Source organism: Gamsiella multidivaricata, assembly GCF_025024155.1.
Source record: "Gamsiella multidivaricata strain RSA 2152 chromosome Unknown BC939scaffold_59, whole genome shotgun sequence".
Taxonomy (NCBI): Eukaryota; Fungi; Mortierellomycota; class Mortierellomycetes; order Mortierellales; family Mortierellaceae; genus Gamsiella; species Gamsiella multidivaricata.
In genome coordinates this window covers 154,166-167,370 of record NW_026251767.1, presented here as the reverse complement: position 1 = coordinate 167,370, position 13,205 = coordinate 154,166, and the positions used below count along the sequence as shown (strand labels likewise).

At 49.8% G+C, this 13,205-nt stretch overlaps 4 protein-coding genes across 4 annotated transcripts; 2 read left to right on the top strand and 2 right to left on the bottom strand.

Annotated features, from left to right (window-relative positions):
• The first annotated feature begins 46 nt into the window (after window positions 1-46).
• Window positions 47-2,198, top strand: BC939DRAFT_253635 (translation elongation factor EF-1 alpha). Its single transcript, XM_051551018.1, has 2 exons — window positions 47-263; window positions 745-2,198. The coding sequence occupies exons 1-2, from the start codon at window positions 217-219 to the stop codon at window positions 2,126-2,128; spliced, it is 1,431 nt and encodes a 476-aa protein (XP_051409493.1). The 5' UTR covers window positions 47-216; the 3' UTR covers window positions 2,129-2,198.
• A 1,220-nt stretch (window positions 2,199-3,418) lies between these two features.
• BC939DRAFT_459762 (major facilitator superfamily domain-containing protein) lies at window positions 3,419-5,676 on the bottom strand. The gene is made up of 5 exons (XM_051556773.1): window positions 5,290-5,676; window positions 5,074-5,158; window positions 4,578-4,909; window positions 4,159-4,465; window positions 3,419-4,036 (listed from the first exon to the last, which is right to left on the bottom strand). Exons 1-5 carry the CDS (start codon window positions 5,648-5,650, stop codon window positions 3,481-3,483), a joined length of 1,641 nt encoding a protein of 546 aa, XP_051409492.1. The 5' UTR covers window positions 5,651-5,676; the 3' UTR covers window positions 3,419-3,480.
• Window positions 5,677-7,652: 1,976 nt separating this feature from the next.
• On the top strand, window positions 7,653-9,066 carry BC939DRAFT_459760 (GPR1/FUN34/yaaH family-domain-containing protein). The gene is made up of 3 exons (XM_051556772.1): window positions 7,653-7,896; window positions 8,044-8,200; window positions 8,438-9,066. Exons 1-3 carry the CDS (start codon window positions 7,785-7,787, stop codon window positions 8,835-8,837), a joined length of 669 nt encoding a protein of 222 aa, XP_051409491.1. The 5' UTR covers window positions 7,653-7,784; the 3' UTR covers window positions 8,838-9,066.
• Window positions 9,067-9,313: 247 nt separating this feature from the next.
• On the bottom strand, window positions 9,314-13,111 carry BC939DRAFT_413905 (GNAT acetyltransferase 2-domain-containing protein). Its single transcript, XM_051552969.1, has 4 exons — window positions 12,550-13,111; window positions 10,749-12,442; window positions 10,094-10,652; window positions 9,314-9,961 (listed from the first exon to the last, which is right to left on the bottom strand). Exons 1-4 carry the CDS (start codon window positions 13,042-13,044, stop codon window positions 9,425-9,427), a joined length of 3,285 nt encoding a protein of 1,094 aa, XP_051409490.1. The 5' UTR covers window positions 13,045-13,111; the 3' UTR covers window positions 9,314-9,424.
• Window positions 13,112-13,205: the final 94 nt, after the last annotated feature.

The window sequence follows — 13,205 nt, the reverse complement described above, 5'->3', positions numbered from 1 at the left end:
CGGACTCATCCCCTGGCATTGGATAGGAGGTCGCCAGAACCCTCTCGACCAACAAGGCCTTCCAAACCGAAGCTGAAGCAGAAAAAAGATAGAAAATAAACAAATCAAGAAAAAAGTTACAAACACCGACGGGCGACCCCTTCGTTGCCCAACGATTGGTCAAGGATAGTGGGAAGGGGGAGCAGTCACCGAAGCATATATAAGTCTGCCTCGAGTATGCAGCCGTGTGCTCCTCCTTTCACTTTAACTTTTCGTTTTAACAAGTAAGTTGTTGTCCGAGGACCCTGCCAGTGGATTGCCCGACCAACCCTGGGCTTTCCATCCATCCTCTCTTGCACTTTGCATCCATCAATCCATCGATCTATTCGTCCCTCTCGCTCGCTCTATCTATCCATCCTCCTTCGTCTTTGCCATCGCTGCCGCTCTGTAATCGTCCCCGAGCGAGAATTTTTTCCCCTGTTGCTCTCGCTATTGTTTCATTGAGCCCTATGCTGCCTACTCGGCCTGCTCTATCTCCAGCGCAACGAGAGTGAAGGGGAGTAACAGTTGGATAGCAACCTTTCTGCGTTGACTCCAATCGTTGTCCTCCTTTCCTCCCACACCGCTGCCCCTCCTGTTGTGTTTTGTACCCCTCTTCCATGCCTCCTTCCCCAAAATATTTTTTCCCAAAACCTTACCCAGGTCATCTGGTGTGAATCATATCTAACTCGTCCGCCAACGTGCCTTTTTCCTCCCTCCCAATAGTATGGGTAAAGAAAAGACTCACGTTAACGTCGTCGTTATCGGACACGTCGATTCCGGCAAGTCCACCACCACTGGTCACTTGATCTACAAGTGCGGTGGTATCGACAAGCGTACCATCGAGAAGTTCGAGAAGGAAGCCGCTGAACTCGGAAAGGGTTCTTTCAAGTACGCCTGGGTTCTTGACAAGCTTAAGGCCGAGCGTGAGCGTGGTATTACCATCGACATTGCCCTCTGGAAGTTCGAGACCCCCAAGTACTACGTCACCGTCATTGATGCCCCCGGACATCGTGATTTCATTAAGAACATGATCACTGGTACCTCCCAGGCCGATTGCGCTGTTCTCATTATCGCCGGTGGTACTGGTGAGTTCGAGGCTGGTATCTCCAAGGATGGTCAGACCCGTGAGCACGCTCTTCTTGCCTTCACCCTCGGTGTCAAGCAGCTCATCGTTGCCGTCAACAAGATGGACACCACCAAGTGGTCCCAGGACCGCTTCGAGGAAATTGTCAAGGAAGTTTCCACCTTCGTCAAGAAGGTCGGTTACAACCCCAAGACCGTTGCCTTCGTCCCCATCTCTGGCTGGCACGGAGACAACATGTTGGAGGAGTCCACCAACATGCCCTGGTTCAAGGGATGGACCAAGGAGATCAAGTCTGGTACCCAGAAGGGTAAGACCCTTTTGGAGGCCATCGATGCTATTGAGCCCCCAAGCCGCCCCACCGAGAAGCCCCTCCGTCTTCCCCTCCAGGATGTCTACAAGATTGGTGGTATCGGAACAGTTCCCGTCGGTCGTGTCGAGACTGGTATCATCAAGGCCGGTATGGTTGTCACCTTCGCCCCCTCCAACGTCACCACTGAAGTCAAGTCCGTTGAGATGCATCACGAAGTCCTCACTGAGGGTATCCCCGGTGACAACGTCGGATTCAACGTCAAGAACGTCTCTGTCAAGGATATTCGCCGTGGTAACGTCTGCTCTGACTCCAAGAACGACCCCGCCAAGGAGGCTGCTTCCTTCAACGCCCAGGTTATTGTCTTGAACCACCCCGGTCAGATCTCGAACGGATACGCTCCCGTTTTGGACTGCCACACTGCCCACATTGCCTGCAAGTTCGCTGAGATCCTCGAGAAGATCGATCGCCGTACCGGTAAGGCCATGGAGGAGTTCCCCAAGTTTATCAAGTCTGGTGATGCTGCCATCGTCAAGATGGTTCCCTCCAAGCCCCTCTGCGTTGAGTCCTTCCAGGAGTACCCCCCTCTGGGACGTTTCGCCGTCCGTGACATGCGTCAGACCGTTGCCGTCGGTGTCATCAAGTCCGTTGAGAAGACCGATGGCAAGGGTGGCAAGGTCACCAAGGCTGCCCAGAAGGCCGGTGGCAAGAAGTAAATTGCTCCTTAGAATTTACTTTTCTTCACTTCTCGAAAATCGCCTGCAAACAGGGTTGTTTTGTAATAAAGTACAATAAATGCATTTTTTTTTATTCGGTTGCAAAATACAAAAAGCGAAAGGAGTATATGGTTTGGTTTCAATTCAAAGTGAAAGTAGTCTCGTCCGTCAGAGCAGATATTTGATACCAAGAATAAGGAACAGGATGACCGACGTTGATAGCCTGACCATGAACATATGGTGATGCTATAGCACAATTTAAAATTAAAAAAAAAAAAAAAAAAAGTATAGAACCAAATGCGTATGCATGGTTGCTTCTCATGACAGAGGTTATCCGTTTGTGGTATACATCCCTCTCGATTAAGGAAATGGAGATGATGACGGTGATGGCTATGGCAGGATGTGGGAGCATTTGAATGTGTGTATATGCTGGGAGTATGACGAGCAGAATGTTTGCGCGCCTTCCTGTGCACCACAGACAGACAAAAGCTGGATTTGTTTGTTTCACAAAGATTGGCAGGAGCACTCCTCCGTTCGAGTTGATCGAACAAGAACAAGGATTCGAACCGCTGTGCAGACAACGTCCACCCATGGATGTAACTTGGCGCATACAAAGGAAGAATGCTGAATATCATATTGTGGACCGCTTCCAAAAATAAACTAGTATCGATAGAATAGTCCTTTAATCCGTTTGACAATTTGTATTGTCGTACAGGGATCGGCACAAGGGCAACTTGTTGATCTTCCCACCTCACCTTTTTGCACCACCACTTCCCGAGTTCTGGTCGAATGTCTCGGTCGATCGTGTAGTCCAGCCGTGTCTGCGCTTATAAATCGTTCCAGACCTCAGCTTTGGTCGCCAATGGTTCTGCAGAGTCCGGAAAGTGCAATGGTCTGGGAGCATTTGGGGAGGAGGGAGGGAAGCCGCATAGAAGAGTGTCTGTAAATGAAATGACTGTTTTTGTTGGAGAGAGTGCTGGATCACAGATGAAGGCATGATGATGAGGCCACGGTAGTGGGAAATAGAGGATAAATGATGCAAGAAGGAGCAGAACTCTCATTAGTAGATCCCATTCATTTATCGAAAGTGCTAATGATAGACAACCATAGAGGGTGTTTTCATTGCTCCCCCTTCAAGAAACGGCGTTGACCTTTTTTTTTTTTCTTTTTTTTAGAAGAAAAAAACCGGACACCTGTCAGAATGCAGTTGGCGATGTTCTTGTTCTCAGTCAAGCAAGGAGGGGTATGACACATATATCCCTTTGACAATGAAGATCTTTAAACACAACATGTTCATTGTGCCAGCGTCGGTTTATTATATTTACAGAGTAATGTTAAGCGCCGTTGAACATCTACGTGTAGTAGACAAAGGCAGGGTGGTAATCGCACAGGTCCTCGCCCTCGGCCTCCCGAGCAAACTCCTCAGGGGTCAAGTTGGCCCTGCGCTTGTTCTCTCTGGCCAACAAGAACTTCATCACCAGGATCAAGAGACCAGAGATACCCATCATGCAGGCGCAGATGGTGTGACCACGAACATATCCGTCTGCTACATCCGATGCTCTGTAGATCTGTCCGCCGATCGCTCCTCCAATATTTCCAAAGGAGATAATGGCAGCAGTTGCAACTCCACGCTTGGTATGGCCTCCAATATTGGTCGTGAACCATGAGAGCATAGGAGGCACCGAAGAGAATACACCGCTCGCAGTGATCGTCAAACTGACATAACGGCTCACAGTGTGCGAGTCCTTGGTGACAATCAGGAGAATGTAGCCCAAGCAGCCGACGAAAGTAGGGATGGCATAGTGGTAGCCACGTTCGCGGAAGCGATCAGAGGAGAAAGCGCAGGCAATGGTGAAAAGACAGGCGATCACATAGGCGGGCGCTGTCATGGCCTGTGTTGTCAGAGGACTATAAAAAAGAACACAAACAAAGAGGTATGCTTGTCAGATTGCTGTCGTGCAAATACCGCCTCTCAGCCATGTTCTACAGGTCACTATGTGGGAAAACCTCCCCCTCCCCCCGATACTTACTTGAAGTGGAAGCCCTGGACGATGGAAGGCAAGAATAGCGAAAGCGAATAGAGTGGCGTGGCATTGAGGATATAGGTGATCATGTGCATATAGACCTTCCAGTCGGTGAAAACGCTGCGGAACTGCTTCCATGAGAACTCTGTCTGAGTAGCTGGACCAGCATCGATGACCAAGCGCCTCACAGCCAAGTCCTTCTCCTCTGTGCTCAAGAAGCGAGCCGTTCCGGGGAAGTCGGGCAAGAAGAAGAACACAACGATCGTCAACAGCACGGTGGGCAGACCCTCCAAGATGAAGATCCATTGCCATCCTAAAGTAGCATATCATTTTGAAAGTGTGTCAGCGATCAGACGAGCTTCAACAGCGATCTCTTTTTTTTTCTCTCTCTTAGTCCATTTGCAAATGCACACTCAGGAACATACCATGAAGACCTCTAACACCCTCCATCTGCGCAATTCCGTAGGCCAAGACACCTCCAAAAGCACCAGCCATGGTTGCGGTACTGAAGAACAATCCGTTGCGCAGGGCCTGCTCAGAACGAGTGTACCATAGTGAGATGAGATACACAGAGCCGGGGAACAGTCCAGATTCAGTCAATCCAAGGAAGAAACGGGCAGCAAGCAATCCAGCGGCATTGTGGACGGCGGCCATAGCAATCATGATAGCGCCCCAGGCAATCATAACGATAGTAATCCACTTCCTGGGTCCCATCAACTTGAGCAGGATGTTGGAAGGGATTTCAAAAATGACATATCTGGTGCGGTGGATTGAAACGGCGTGTACAAAAGAAAACAACGTTTGTGGTTAGTGTGAGGAGCATGCCGAAACAAACATGCAGTGTTTGGGTGTATGTGTACACTAAACAACCTAAAGTAGCGCGCCTGAGAGTATTTGCATGATTCTTAGTGGTTCACTTACCCAATGAAGAAAATGGATAGGGCCCAGTTGTATTCGCTTGCAGTCAGCGCAATGTCCGTGGCCAAACCAGCGACCTTTGCATTTCCTGTTGATCGTAAAATGAGGCATAGGAGAATTTCATTTATGGTAAGAGACTGGCAATGGGGGGTTTATCCAATTGTTCATGCCAAGGACATTGTCTTGAGCGGAAGAAAAGAAAAGCGGTGGCGCGCTTACCGATGTTGACTCGATCCAGGAAAGAGCAGAGATAGAGGACGGAGATGAGAGGGATAAGATGGGTATCGATCTTTCTCCGGAGTCTGCCCACGGCAGCGGGGTCGAGCTGTTCTGATGCATGGCTGTAGCCTTGTTCGGAGTCGATGCTCTCCATCTTCTCCGTGGTATAGCCGACGGCAGTTTTCTCGCCGATTGCACTCATGATGCGGTCGAGTGGGTGGTGTGTAGGGGGAAAGAGGAGAGTGGGGAGGTGGGAGGATGAGGAAGAGGGTTTTTTGGCTGCGTAGGAGACCCTGCTGCGGCTAGATAGAGACGAGGAGGAGGCGGATGGGATGGAGGAAGAAGAAGAGACGAGGCGCATTATGGCTCCTGGGACCAGTCCCTTTTATAGGGTCGGCAGAAGATAGCGCGTGGGTGGGGTGGAGCATAGGTGGCCTACACCCTTTGTTTGTTAGTCATATCGGCCATAGAGATCGAAGCGGAGCGGGTATTCGTTTAGCAAATCTACACTCTAAACCCAATACCCTCCCTCCAACCAAGGTTCTGCCAGTAGGATGCAGATGCTGGCATTTGGGTTCCATGAGCAACGCTCCTGCGGGCCACCACCATGTCATATGATTCATGCGCTGGGCAGGCCAATCGGACCTGCTTCTAGCCTCTGGATGTCGCCAGGATGTGCCCTAGCTGATAGTCTATCTATCGCCCTCACAACCTTAGCCCAAGGTCCACAACCTCAGCCCTGGGGATAACTCTGTTCTCTTCCTTATCATCCTATTGTACGCAGCCCCCTCACTCTTTGACCGAACTAAATATCCCTTCGTGCCATATGTGTCATCCCATCCATTAGCAGTACGCTCTTCGACAGCGTCTTGGTGCATTCAACCCATGGCTCCGCCTGAGCGATAATCAAACTTTTTCGTATGACCGACAGGGCAGCGATCTGTGGGGTTGTAGCATTTTCCGGTATATTGCGGTATGGATGTGAACATCGGGTTGGAGGGCACAGCGGTAGTCTAGCTCGCACAGTGCTCCCAACGTACTGTGCAGCATGTACTGTTGTTGTTCATGATGATCTTGCCTCAAAGTAGCTTGTAGGGTGCGGATCGAATCGGCTTTCGTGGGCTTGGACAAATTCCTGGCGAATCAAATAAAGGAGATTCATGGTTGCACGAGCACCTCACCCACCAAGTGCCGTTAGGCCGCTCCCATTTTCTCTTCCTTTTCGGGAGGATGCCAGGGCATTTCTAACTTTTCTTTCTTTCTTGGAACGTGAGTTGGTCTATTCAGACTGTACGACATGTCTTCGGAGAAATTTGTTGTGGTCTAGCCATCCAAACTACCTTTGGGCCTAAAACGACCGAGTGTAAACAACGGAGCACATCCGCAACTCTCTATGTTCATTCAACCCTCTTGAGTTTGTGGAAAGGGCTAAAGATCTAGACTGGCGGGACATGACAAAGGAACGCAGAAATGGAACGCAACAAAGGAACGCGACGTTGATCGGCTCATTGGATAGCTATTCATGTTTCCAGCATCAAAGTGCTCCTCAGACATATTACGGATTGCATTATACCTGCTTGCTTGCTCCTGTTGTTGTTCCTGTCATTGTTCCTGTTGTTGCTCCTGTTGTTGCTCCTGGCGCATGCCACACTGAGCATAGTACTTAATATGCAGCAACCTATCCCTGCAGAAAAGGGTGGTTCTTATGTAACGAACGAATTATTCACCCCCTGCGTAACGGGCGCTGGGCTTTGGGTTTCGAATGACAGCTCAGGGACAAGTCGTTGGGAAGGACCTGGCTGCAGTAGGGCGGCAGCCAGTTCGGTTCTCCGTGTTTTATTTTCGATCTCGCTGCGAGTTATTATCACCCATGCTCTCTTCCCCCTCTCTCTCCTCTCTCCCCTCTCTCTCCCTCGACCGTTGATGATTGCTCTCGTACGTGCTTTTGTGTGTGTGTCCCATAGAAGAGCTTATATTTCTTTATAGTGCGGGGCTGCTGTAAACCAGTGCCTTAGTCGATTGCTTAGACTGCGGGATCACAGTTGGTCATTGACCGAGGTGTGATGGAGCATAAAGGCCACTGCTTTCCTGACGACCCTTTCTAGTCCAAATCAAGTCGGTTGTCTGGTGCAGACAGAGAGAATTGGGTACGTTGCTGTCAGATCGATAGAAAATAAACCTGGGCTGGATCCACTCAGCACACTGGCTGCAGCTGTCCTGACCTGCAGCATCCACAGAACGAAAACGGCTTCTCGCCCACCGTGTAAGCGGGGCGACCATCATTGGTAGTCCTTGGAGTGCTGTCTATGGTCATCACTTGGGGGCCGCTCTTTTCTCCTTTCTCTGTATATAATCGCGGATGTCCTCTGACTTCTTTTCTTTCTTCCTTTTTTGTTTTCTTTATTTCCTTACCGTTCATCTATATCGCATTCATTCATTATCCTCATCCAGCAGTTCATTGCATCCATCGCCATCTCACTACTCTCCGCTACATCATGTCCGGCATTGAAGACTACAAGAGCCAAAACAACCATGTTAATGTGGCGCCTGCCACCCCCAAAATCAATCCTGGTCCCCTGGGTCTGTGTGCATTCGCCCTAACGACCTGTAAGTTCTAGTGTTCTAGTGTCTTTTAATTTGTCTGTTGGTCTGCGTTGTTGCGCAAAACTAGTTGTTGTTTTCGTATGACAACCTGCACACGCACTTTAACCTTATTGCGATTCTAACCAGAGACTTGGATTTACCAATATACAGTTGTCCTTTCACTCTTTAACTTGGGTGCGGGCGTTCCGTCTGGTGGACCTGTTACTGTCGTCACCGGTCTCGCGATGTTCTATGGAGGCATTACCCAGATCCTTGCTGGAATGTGGGAGTTCAAGGTCGGCAACAACTTTGGTGCAACTGCCTTCACGTAAGCTTCTGCACTGTTTTTTTTCCTTTCTCTTCTTCTTTTTCATCATCATATGTTTTAATTCGAGATCAAACAGATCACGGAGAAGGAAAGGGAAATGATTATAGTCGCCCCTCCTTTCCCCGTTTCTTGAAACGAGAGCCTGTTCGTCTCCTTTGGCGTCAAGTCTATTTTATTTTTTGAAATCTATTAACAATGAACATATACGATAACCTTTAACACACAACGACCACACAGATCCTACGGCGCCTTCTGGCTCTCGTACGCCGCGATCCTGATCCCCGGATTCGGGGTCGTTTCCGCCTACGCAAACACCCCAGACCATACCCTCGACAACGCCCTGGGCATCTTCTTGTTCGCCTGGGGGATCTTCACCTTCATCATGTGGATCGCCACCGTGCGCTCGACCATGACCCTCTCCTCCATGTTCTTCATCCTCACCATCACCTTCTTTGTTCTCTCCTCCGCTCACCTCTCACACCTGTCTGCCGGCAACATGGTGACCAAGTTCGGAGGCGCCCTGGGAGTCATCACCGCTCTCTTGGCCTGGTATAATGCTGCAGCGGGACTGTATGATGCGAGCAACACCTTTGTCAAGTTACCCACCGGATCCTTGGCCCAATTAAAGTCGCAGTAAACGACTGTTAGAGCACGAAAAAGAAAAAGAGAAAAAAAAAGATACCAGGAAGTAGGATGGATGAGCGTTCAGATATCACGAACGATGAACGATCGAGTTAGGGCTGCTCAATAGAAAGCCCTTCAGGCATTGATTGCCCTCAATAGAAACAGTGCGAGAACAAAATGGCTCGCAAAGAGTGCAAACAATAGTAATAGTAGTAATAATAATAAAAAAAACTATACACAAGCGTCCATTCCACGAGACATGATCCGACCTCCTTGAACCACGCGAAACTCTATTTCTCTTTGGTTTCATCGCCCCTCCTCCTGTATCGCACAGCACCACCCATTGTCCAATAAGAACGCCGCTGCAGGTTCCCATCCGTGCCCGATATGTCCATTCAGCCATCATCTTCATCCAATAGACGTCCTTCCTCCCATAGCTCTCCACATACTATTTTTCCATCATCAATATTCCGATTAGAATGCGATAATGCTGATTTTATTATGATGCAGTAAACAAAGAAAAAAAGCTGATATATGATAATAATATGAACAAATAAGGGCGCTCTAGATGATAACCTGTAGATCCTCCAGTCTCTTTCCTCAGACCTTGCGCCTCTTCGCAGATTTGCCCTCCCGTCGCGATGCCTTTCCACGGACAAACTCCTTGGACTCCTTCTCCAAGACCTCGTTTGCGGTGCCGCCCTTGACCAGATTCCTCTTCTTGGTCGAATCCGGGTTCTTGACCGACACCACCGTTGACTTGCCCTTCTTATCAATCTGGGCCTCCGCCATCGACCAGTCCACGGTCTCGTCCTTCGCGATCGCGTACATCTTCTCCACATCACCCAGTGACGCCTTCTGGAGCTCACGCAACCGTAAGCGACCCTCCTTTCCGAGCTCGTCATCCAGATCTTCAGTGTTGGGGTCCCATTCTTCCTCCTTGGTCACATCGCGCTTCATCTTATTGATGCCGCTGCCGCTCTTCTTGTTGGTCTGTTGTGCAGAGATCGCGGCCCGGTTGTTATTGATCTCCTCAGTGTAGGCACGGGTCTTTTGTTCCTTGAACACATCCGAGAACTTGCGGATCATCTTGATAAAGAAGGCCAGCAGCTGTGATGCCGAAAGTCCAATTTCCTTCTATAAAATGCGACAAAAAATAAAATAAAAAGCACAGGGAAATGCACGTTAGCAAAAACAGGGACCGAAATAGGGAACAAACGCTCGCATTCGTTGGAGTATAGTCATTGACAGCATTTTTTTTTTTTTTACCTCAAAGTCATCAATGGTCTTGCGCTGCAATCCCAGAGCCAACAACAACGCCGACTGGATGTTGGTCAATTTGAATCCACCGTCGTCAATCCTGCCGTCGAACCAAATGCTGGCGATCTGGGGAAGCAAGTCCAGGATAACGTGGTAGTCCAACAGCTGGTTGGCATAACTCTCCAGACGCTTCAGGTCATAGGCCGTGAACTGCGTATCGACCAGTTCCCTTGAGATAGGACCCCCACGCAATAGTTTGACCATCAGGTCTGTAGGGTTCCTACTATCGCCGCCATTGTTCCCTTCACTGTTGGCCTGCTTGGCAGACCGGGCTGACTCAAGGATCGAGAGCGCCAGCGTGGCAGAGAAGGAGCGGAACTGGAAGGAGAGTAGGCTCTGGAAACGATGATGGAAATCCTTGGCAAAAGACGACAGCCACATGGGGTCGCACTGCGTCTGTGTATGGGATGACTCGAGTGTGCGGAGCATCACGCAGGTGTATTCACCCGTCAAGTCATTAGGAGTCTGGCGAAGGTACACTGGGACATATCCTGCCTTGGACCAGAACCTATTGCGAGTACATAATCAGAAATAGTAAACCACTTAGCAAGATGATCCTTATCTAAAACGTTAAAGTGAGTTTTCCCCAGTGCAAAAATCTTACTTGTGAAGAGGGCCCGTCAACCCATAGGAGACGCCGAGCCAGTGAAGCTTCTCCGCCTTCTTCTCGCTCAGCTTCAACAGAAGAGGAGGCATCTTCTTGGGATCTCTGATCTTGATATCATCCGTCATCAAGGACGCTCCTTCAAGCTCACTATCGTCGACACGGGTCATGCTGTACTCGGGCTTCTCCTTATCGTCTTCCGCCAACATCGAAAACTGGCCCTCATAGAATTGAGAGAGCAATTCCAAAGCCCTAGAGCCGTATCCCATTTTGACATAGTCCGGATGGGTCGCAATGCGAACAACACGAGCGCCCGACAAGGATGCAAAATCGTCGTCCTGGAATTGCTGCGAAATCAACCAAGGGATCAAATCTCCTGCTGCACGAACACCACGGCTCAAGCTGTTCAACACCGTCTGCTTTGAAATCTCACCCTCCAAACACACCTGAAGAACGCACAGAGGGTCAGGCAGAGATCGGTCGCCCTCCTTGATCGGCGGCAGCAGCACAAACAGATGATGAGAGGGAGCATCACTCAGCAGCTGTAAGTCGTTGGGGGTATTCTTGTAATGACTGGCGACATAGAGGGCCATCATGCGCTGCAAAAAAGTCTCTGAAACGGGATGGTATGAGAAGAGCGTGTCGCGATTGACGTAGAAGAGCTGACACTCCTCCTTGGCGGGGCATCCCGAGATATTCTTCTGAACAACAGTGGCGTCCAAGCATAGCAACTTGTTGAGCCATTTCTCTGTAGGATCCTCTGGTGCGTAACGGATGGGCTCCTTCAGCTCGATCTCCCTCAACGTCCTCGCGCTCGCTGCAGTTCCTGTTGCCTTGCTCTTCGCCAACTCTGCGGCGTTCAAATCCTTGCCGACGAATCCGCGCGACTGCTCACGGAGCTGCTGAATCAGCTTCAAGGAGAGAGAGCGACCCGTACCCTCATAGCCGTTGATCGTCGAAGCCATGAAGACAAGATATGGGCCCAAAAGCGCCTTTACGAGTGGCAGGGGGATAGCAGCAGCCTCATCGATAACGACCAACTCGGCCTGGCCCAAGGTATGTGCGTCCTGAGGCTGAATGTACTGAATAGTTTGGCGATGATCGCGCTTGAAAACGTTGACACGAACGATGGCATTGTTAAACTCTGGGTTGGTGGACTGGACAATATCGTAATCCATGTGTTCCTCGTACCCAAGTGCGTCGAATCCTTTAAATACAAACTCGAACAATGTCTTCAAGTTCTCGGGACTGGGTGAAGTGACAAAGATGTTGGAGTATCCGTAAGCGACGGCTGAGGCCATGGCGATTCCGAGTGCAGCGGATTTACCACGACCACGGGAGGCGGTCAGGGTAACGGTTGAACGGAGGGTCTTCTCGGCGATGGCCTCGATGAACTTCATGACAGCAATTGCCTGATCCTTGGTCCTGGCTGTGCCGACAAGTGCGCCCATGGGTTGCTGATCCTGAACACTCTCCTTGATCTTGATCAGATCCCTTTGCTCGTCTGTCATAGCGTCCTCTCCGGTCTTGATTGGCAACGGCTTCACGTTCTTGCCCAAAGAAATAGGGAGAACATTGAGTTCGTCGTCGACGACCAAGCATGAGGGACAGTTTCCAAGTGAGAGAATAAAACGTTCGTTGAATCGAGCGACTACATCATGATGTGACTCTGTGCGATATCTTGAGTGTACGTCCTATATGGAGTGAAGGCAAAGCAAAGGGTCGAGCGTGGTATTAGTAAGATCCTGCACCGATGATAGATTGAGTTACCAATATCCACTCCATAAAGAGATACACATACCATGGACATGGTGTACAACTGCTTCAACGACGACATGCTCTTGAGCAAAAGCACAATGATTCCACCGCCCTCGACAGTCTCGATAGTTCTTGCCAGCAAGTTCGGCGTTAGTGCCTCAAAGTCCTGAAGAACGCACATGCCGTAGGTGTTTCCGAGGATTTTTTGAGTCTCCTTGTAGTAGGTGTATCGAATGTCGGTGACAGAGATGAACAGCTCGAATGGATCCTCCTCGTTAATCTCGCGGATACCCCTCTTGACGTCGCGCTTGATCTTGGCCTCTCTCTTCTTACGATGACTGCTGAAGCCGAGATCCTTCTTGTAGCACCAGAGAACGGAGGGGCGGGCAGTGACCTGTGCCTGCGATAACAGCCAGTGCAGGTTCACGACCTGGTCCTTGCCCTTGTCTCCAACGATAACAAAGAACGTGCGATGCTTGGACTGCACTCCATTCTTGATGAGCGTGTGGATGCGCGAGTCGATAACCTTCTTCACCATTGCTAACCGAGCTTTACGAACGTAAGAGAGGGATGGGGGAAGAGGTGATGCCGAGTGAATGAAGTGGTCTGCTCAACCTTCCAAAAAAAAAAAAAAAAAAGCAGCTAGAAATCAAAACAAATTGGTGGCTTTCGTCCACTCCAGTCACCCTTCTGTGCAGA